The sequence below is a fragment of the Wolffia australiana genome, chromosome 18, assembly GCF_029677425.1.
Source record: "Wolffia australiana isolate 7733 chromosome 18, ASM2967742v1".
Taxonomy (NCBI): Eukaryota; Viridiplantae; Streptophyta; class Magnoliopsida; order Alismatales; family Araceae; genus Wolffia; species Wolffia australiana.
In genome coordinates this window covers 7,691,966-7,699,802 of record NC_135852.1, presented here as the reverse complement: position 1 = coordinate 7,699,802, position 7,837 = coordinate 7,691,966, and the positions used below count along the sequence as shown (strand labels likewise).

Genomic DNA, 7,837 nt, shown 5'->3' with positions numbered 1-7,837 from the left:
GGACTCATACGAGCCGCTTCCGTCGAGATGAAATACTTGGGACCAAACATTACAAGCGCGAAGAAAGACGACATGTTTGTAGCTTTCCCGAGGTCGCCGACTTCAATAAGCGCTCCTCGGCCCACCTCATATTCCCTTCTGACAGCGATCTTCACGCCGCTGAAACCCTAGATTGCCATTTTCAGCCCTCGAACTATACCACCCTCCCGTGATGGTTCTTGCCAGTAGAACTATCCCAGAGATTTTTTTATTGTTATTTGTCACTTAAATTGGTATGAGGGTTTCATGATGAAACCCAAACATAATTTTATATATATACCCTTGTATTCTTGATACATGGGAAAGACGAAGGCGTTGATCTCCCGCTAACTTTATCATTTTTCAAAGATAAGTCATGCGTGCTCTCTTCGATGTTGACAATCTAAGAGGAATATCCTTGAAGCAACCTATGATGAAAAAACCAGCTCGGATTATGCGAGTCTGGCGTTAACATGTTGAAAGCGGATGTTTTGTTTTTGAATGTGGAAATCCTTCTCGCGTAGGGATGAAGGAAGTTGGGTTGTTCCTAGAGAGTCATGTTACGGAAGAATACAAGATCTTGCCCAGTCCCTCTCATCCTTTTTGCCATTGATTCCCAGTGAATTAACGCCGCAGAAAACGAGAAAAAAAATTACCTGATAGAAGGATTGTAAGTTTTCGGAAAAGAGAGTGGTTATGAATCAAAGCTGCTCGCTCTAATCGTCTGTTTTTCATTTTGCTGATGAGAATAAAACGAAAGTGAAGGAATGCCGTTCTTGTTTCTGTTTGAAACTCATTTTTTCTCAGAGATTTAGGTCCAATCAGATTGAAAGATTTTCAGGAATTCTAGACAGTAAAAATCGAGGAATAATTTCACATCAGATTGGCGTAGATTTGGAGATGGAAACAGTGGGAGGGGAAGGCCCATTTGACGCCGAGTGGACCCAATCCGTCGGCGCATAACGACACCGCTTGCCTGCCGGAGACTGCCGTGTCACGAGTCTTCTCTTTCTTCCTTTCTCTCTCTACCCCAACTCTATCTCTTTCTTCCTACACCTCTAAGGCTCTCATCTATCCTTCTCTCTCTGTACATTTATCTTACATCTTTCTTTTCTTTCTTTTTCTCCCTGTGCGTTCTCTCTCTATCTCTCACCTCCCTAATTTTATCTCTCCACTCTCTCGCGTTCTCTCTTCTGTCTCCCCTCTCTCTTTCCGTCCTTGCACAGAATCTCAATTTCATTCGGCATCTTTTGCTCTCTCTCTCTCTCTCTACCCGTGCATCTGTACAGTGTCTATCTATTTCTCTCCGTATATCTCGACCCATTTCTCCGTCTTTCACTGCGTACAGTTTTTACGCGCGTATTTGTTACTTTTCAATGGGTTCTGTAGTGACCCAGGGCAAAGGATAATCCAAAAGAGAGGAATAATTAATATTTCTGTAGGCACCCACACAAACCCACACCCGCCACAGCATCACCTTTCCTTCAGTCTGAGTCATAGGGGGGAGGGAGAGAGAGAGAGAGAGAGGAGGTCGAAGACGAGATAAAAAGAGATGATAGAAGAGATGTCTGAGGCTTGACTTGTTTTTTTCTTTCCAATGTTTGTTCTTTCTCCCCCCCTCTCTCTCTCTGCTTCTCTCTCCATCATCTAGCGATCCATCTATCTCCTCTGCGACACTTCTGAGTGCAACTGTGCGCCTGATTTTCCGCTTTCTCTTGTTTTTTTGTTGAACTGATAGAGATCGGGTTGGGTTTTGGAGGCTTTTCCGTTTAGCCTTGGCACTCGGTACATCTCTTGGACCTTCTTCCTTTTTCCTTTTCCTTGGTTCCCACTTATTAGGTTTCAGGATACAGCAAGAGACAGACCAGCGAGAGAATCTCGCGATCGATTTGGATCGAAGAAAACAAAGTAAGAGAAAGAAAGAGGAGAAGAAACAAAGGAGCTGAAGATGGCGGCACCATCGTCATCTTCATCTTTCTTCAGCATGAGAGGAAAAGAATTTCATCATCAGATGAAGCAACAACAGCAAGAACATCAGACTTCATCCAACGTGCCTTCTTCTGCATCTGCCCCTCCGCCGCTTGTCCCACAGAAGAAGAGGAGAAATCTACCTGGAACACCAAGCAAGTACCTACCCTCAGAAATTTCTCTTTACTTCAATCTTGCTTCTCTCTCGTCATTCAGTAAATAATCCACTCCAGAACTGATTCCAAACGAGAACTCTCATTATTGCATGTTGAATGTTCTTGTTCTTGGTCATTTAACCATCTATCTTTTCCTTTTGCATAGCTCCAACCATTCGAGATTCCCCAATAACGATAAATTATCCTCCATATATTTGGTCAAGTTTTATTTTTATTTTGTAATTTCGTGACAAAAACAATCTGCTTCTGGCTGATGTGAAACAATATACCTTTCATTATTGGACGTTGAAGGTTCAAACCCTTGTTCACTTTAATCCTCTGTCTGTTTTCTTCTTGCATGTTTCCAATCATCCAAGATATCCTAAGAAAGATGAATTTCCCCAATACATTTGGTCGAATTTCTTTTCCTATTTATTTTCCGACCTCCTTTCTGATTTCTTAATAGTGAAAATCCACAGTATGGATGGTTTCAAATAAGAAATATCTCATTATTGCATGTTGAAGGTTCGAATTCTGGATCACTTAACGCGCTCTCTGTCCTTCTCTTGGATGTCTTCGATCATTTCAGAAACCCCATCAAAGCTAAATCTTCCTCCATAAATTCTTTTTATTTTTTCTCTCTTTTCTGATTTCATCATTAGAAGATTTCACTGCATGGCTGATTTTAAACAAGATATCTCTCATTATGGCATGCTGAAGGTTCTTATTCTTGGCCGCTTAACCCTCTCTCCTTTTTCCTCCTGGATGTCTCCAATAATTCAATATGCCCCCATAAATACAAATTTTTTTCCATACGGTTTGTTCAAACGTCCTGTTTATTTTAGTTTCTTATTTCATTTAGTGGGCAAAATCGATTTCAGATCCAGATGCGGAGGTGATAGCATTATCGCCAAAGACGTTGATGGCAACAAACAGATTCATATGCGAAGTGTGTAACAAAGGATTCCAGCGCGAACAGAACCTACAGCTACATCGAAGAGGGCACAACCTGCCATGGAAGTTGCGTCAGAAGAGCAGCAAGGAGGTAAGGAAGAGAGTCTATCTGTGCCCAGAGCCAACCTGCGTTCACCACGACCCATCTCGCGCTCTGGGCGACCTCACCGGCATCAAAAAACACTATCTGAGGAAGCATGGAGAGAAGAAATGGAAGTGCGAGAAGTGCTCCAAACGCTACGCTGTGCAGTCGGACTGGAAGGCCCATTCAAAGACCTGCGGCACCAGGGAGTACCGCTGCGACTGTGGTACACTTTTCTCTCGGTATGCTTCTCTCTCCTCTCCTAACTATCTGTCTATCTTTCAATCTATGTATTTATCCATCTATCTTCATATTTATCAGTCAGTCTACTTAAATACCTATCTATGAATCTTTTTTTCTCCCATTCATTCCATCAATCAACGCATCTATATATCCGCTTATCTATCTAATTTTCTATCTATCCATATATCTACCTACCGACCTGTCTTTCCTTCTTTCTTCAGTTCTTTCTATCGTTCTGTGTAGCTGTCTATTTGTGTACTCTCAAATCTATATATCTGTCTATACCTATTTTTCTATCCGACTATCTATAACCGGCAATCTAACTATTCATCATACTATCTAATCCCTTTTCGAAGAAAATTCACTTCTTTTTTGGTCTTAGTATCGCGGGGTTCTTGGTAAGGTACTGATGTTGTGCTCTGTGGGCATGTAAAGATTTTGGGAATTGATTGGGACTATTGAGGTTTGATTCCTGATTGGCAGAGAATGAATGAGTAGAGAGAGAGGGAGAGAGAGAGGGAGAGAAAGAGGAAGAGAGAGGAAGAGAGAGAGAGAGAGGGAGAGAGAGGGAGAGAGAGGAAGAGAGAGAGAGAGTGGGAGAGAGAGAGGGAGAGAGAGGAAAAGGGAGAGAGAGGGAGAGAGAGGAAGAGAGAGAGAGAGGGAGAGAGAGGAAGAGAGAGAGAGAGAGAGAGAGAGAGGAAAAGGGAGAGAGAGAGGGAGAGAGAGGAAGAGAGAGAGAGAGGGAGAGAGAGAGAGAGAGAGAGAGAGAGAGAGGGAGAGAGAGAGAGAGAGAGAGAGAGAGAGAGAGAGAGAGAGAGAGAGAGAGAGAGAGAGAGAGAGAGAGAGAGAGAGAGAGAGAGAGAGAGAGAGAGAGAGAGAGAGAGAGACTGACAAGCTCCCGTGAGTCCCGCGATCTGATGCACTACGATGATGGACTTCACATCTCTCAAAAAAAAATCGTCATCCTTGAACACTGGACTCAACGCCCAGCTTCTCTCGACCCATATCACATGCCGCCATAATAAGATATTTCTGTAGATGTTTCTCCCTCTGGGTTCCTCCCAAGATCGTCTCTCGCGCTGTTTTTAAAACATTCTTTCTCTTCGTAAAACGACTCTCAGCTTTTGCATGGTTTCCTCTGTTCTTCTCTGACCTTGGGAGATTGAATTCTGCGACGATCTTTCATGTTTTTGGCAAAGTTCTCGTTCAACCAGCATTCACTTTTCCATCTCCTTTTGATTATATCCTTGGGCTTTACGTCAGTTTCAAGTCCTACAGTCTGCATGCACTTGGACGAGAGGGTCTCCAAGGCTGCTTGCTCATTACCCATTTTCGGCAACTTTGAATAGGGTCATCCTCAATTTTGTTTAGAACTCAGGCAGGATCTTTATCTCCAACACTCCCCCACAACACCTGCCTCTGGACTATACATTGCCCAGACTCCCAGTGTGTGGTTTTTGGGATTTAAACCGGCAACCTTAGCTCTGATGCCCGATAAGGAGAGCGAGAGAGAGAGAGAGAGTAGCCTAGTCCGTGATAATAAAATCAATATTTATTGATCATGAACCCCCAAATTATTAAGTTACCAGTCCTTATATGTACTTGTCAATAGATCTGATCTTCTTATAGATGGGTGGTGTATCTGAGGTTAAGCCCGATCGTATATGTCTATCGTTAAATTTAATGTTGGCCCTTTACTTCTTTCTTCCTTGCTGGGGTTTAGTTACGTTCTAATTACCTTCATTATTTATACCCTAAATGACGCCAAGATTGCACGGAAAATTGCAGGCGAGACAGCTTCATAACCCACAGAGCCTTCTGCGATGCCCTGGCACAAGAAAGCAGCCGATTACCCTCAGGCCTAACCTCAGTCAACAGCCATCTCTACGGAGGCAGCAACATCAATCTGGGCATGTCCCAAGTCAACCCCCAGATCTCCTCCTTCCACGATAATACCCATCTGGGCAACGCCGATCTCCTCCGCCTCGGCGGAGGCGCCTCTCAATTCGACCCATTTCGGCCACCGCAGCCTGCTTCTTCTTCAACCTTCTTCCATGGCGGTTCTTCCAGTCAAGACTTAATCCAGAACAAGCCTTTCCATGGTCTCATGCAGCTCCCCGACCTCCACGGCGGTGCCGCCGAGCCACCGCCCAATCTCTTCAACCTCAGCTTCTTCGCCAATTCCAGCGCAAACAACGCCGCCAACACCGCCGCTAATGCCGGCGGGCATCTCCTCTTCTCCGACCAGTTCAACGGCGGAGGCGCCTCAGACGCCCCCCTCTTCTCCAGCGGCCTGATGGGGACTCAGTTGGATTCTCTGTACACGTCGCCGGCGCAGCTCTCGGCCACGGCGCTGCTGCAGAAGGCAGCTCAAATGGGATCTTCGTCTTCCAAGCAGCCCAGCTTCAAGGCACATATGCAGAACGAAGCCCATATTCAGAATCTGATGAACTCCTTGGCCGGCGGTGGGGTTTCTTTTGGGGCCGGTCATGAGGAAGATGACGGGTTTGCAGGGTTCGGAGGAAGCTTGTGTAGCTTGGGGGAATCGAAGCTTCATGAGAATCTATCCATGGGAAGTATGGGTGGGTCTGATGGGCTGACGAGGGATTTCTTGGGCGTTGGCAGCGTGGTGAGGAGCATTGGGGGTGGGATGTCTCAAAGAGACCAACGCCATGGCTTGGACTTGGGCGGTGGGAGCTCTTTCGACTCTGAACTTAAGCCAGCGTCGGCGAGCAGGGCTTATCCTGGTGGGAGTTTGAGATGAGAATGCATGCAATAGACTCTCCCATCCCTTCACCCTCTGACCCCCAAAAAGGAAGAAACAACGTTTCGTAGGAATGAAGCTGGTTTAGGGAGACTTCTTCTTTTGCTTATCTTCTCTTTCTTTTCCTTATCCTCGCTGCGTCTCCATCAGCGCCATCATCATTTTCATCATCAATCGTCGCCGTTATGACCATACATCCTCGGTGATTGACATCATCGTCGTCTATCACCGTCATCCTCATCATACTCTTCTTTTTATTGGTGTTGTTAGATTTGTTTTTCGTCTCCCTCTTATTCTTAGTCTTTTTTTTCTTCGTGGTCTTCTTTTTCTTCTTCTTCTTATTGTTCTTGTTCTTTTTATTACTCATATTCTTCTTAGTTTTCCTTTTATTTTGTTGTTCCTTCTAGTTTTCTTCTTAGTCGTCTTCTTCTGATTAATATCATTACTACCCTTAGTCTTCTGATTCTTCTTCTTAGCCTCATCCCTTGAGTTGTTGTTGTTGTTGTTGTTCTGCTTCTTTTAAATCTTCTTATTATTATTACTATTATTCATCTTATTGCTCTTGTTCTTTTTATTTTCTTGTTGTCCTTGTTCTTCTTCTTCATCTTATTATTATTATTATTATTATTATTATTATTATTATTATTATTATTATTATTAATCTTCTCATTTCTCTTGTTTTTTTGTTTTTCTTCCTTCTAGTCTTCTTCTTATCAATAACCTTACTCTTCTGATTCTTCTTGTTCTTCTTATTAGCGTCATCCGTGGACTTGTTGCTGTTCTTCTTCCTTTTTGCCTTGGTTCAGAAGCCTATAACCCCCCGAGTTTTTTATGAGTCTGTAAAATCAAGTATATTTTTTTATATTACTAATTGAGGAATATTAACTTGCTATTTATGATATGCGTGAACATAAGAGTTCAAATGTTTAACATGAACTGGAGTCAATAGATGTTTAAAACCAATGAGGGCTCATCATTGAAATAATAATATCCACTTTACTTTGTGAATACTTGATATAATAATCATTTAAAACCAATAAGGGAAGGGGACTTGGTAGTCATCAATGTAACATTATGCTCTCCGAGATTACCAGGCCAAATGTACTCTGATCCATTTCCTAATTAAGCTCCTGAGTGATCTCCACTTTCCCCTATTTTTCGGAACATACTGTATAAAATTATAACTAAAAAATATCAAAAGTAGAAAACTTGATACGAGAACTGGATACAACATGCAAGACAAAGAATTGGATAAAGTCAAATTCTTTGTCTTGCATATTGTTTTAATATGGTTAAGAAAAAATATTAAAAATACATATGATATACATATTATATGTATTAAATAATTTATGCAATATATATCTTAATTTTTATGTTTTCATTCATAATTATGTAAAAACTAATTTTCATAAATAATAATTATTTTATGTTCCAGAAAAATACTCTAAAATCTCATAAATCACATTGTAAAATATATACTAAAATATAAGTGGAATATTCTCATTAGTCAAATACATGCACCAATAATTTTCCCTTTTTCAGATGGATTGGTCTTCATCACATTGAGATCCATAAACTCTATGTAGGGACACCCTGAATTACTTTATTTTCCTGAAGTCAAAAAATAGAAATAGTTTATTTAACAGTGAGGAA

General features: G+C 42.1%; 1 protein-coding gene across 2 annotated transcripts; it reads left to right on the top strand.

The window, feature by feature from the left end:
• The first annotated feature begins 1,523 nt into the window (after nt 1-1,523).
• On the top strand, nt 1,524-6,293 carry LOC144714879 (protein indeterminate-domain 5, chloroplastic-like). Of its 2 annotated transcripts, none has more exons than XM_078589680.1 (4): nt 1,524-1,803; nt 1,872-2,141; nt 3,023-3,419; nt 5,209-6,293. In XM_078589680.1, exons 2-4 carry the CDS (start codon nt 1,967-1,969, stop codon nt 6,182-6,184), a joined length of 1,548 nt encoding a protein of 515 aa, XP_078445806.1. In that variant the 5' UTR covers nt 1,524-1,803; nt 1,872-1,966; the 3' UTR covers nt 6,185-6,293. The 2 variants fall into 2 exon arrangements, with proteins under 2 accessions (XP_078445806.1, XP_078445805.1); XM_078589679.1 differs by having other exon boundaries at nt 1,865-2,141.
• The last annotated feature ends 1,544 nt before the right edge of the window (nt 6,294-7,837 follow it).

What these genes read in the sequence shown, in the direction of transcription:
- LOC144714879 (XM_078589680.1), top strand. Translation starts at nt 1,967, where the DNA reads ATGGCGGCACCATCGTCATCTTCATCTTTCTTCAGCATGAGAGGAAAA. An exon ending in AAATCTACCTGGAACACCAA is followed by an intron (nt 2,142 to 3,022) that starts GCAAGTACCTAC and finishes AATCGATTTCAG; the next exon opens with ATCCAGATGCGGAGGTGATA. An exon ending in TGTGGTACACTTTTCTCTCG is followed by an intron (nt 3,420 to 5,208) that starts GTATGCTTCTCT and finishes GGAAAATTGCAG; the next exon opens with GCGAGACAGCTTCATAACCC.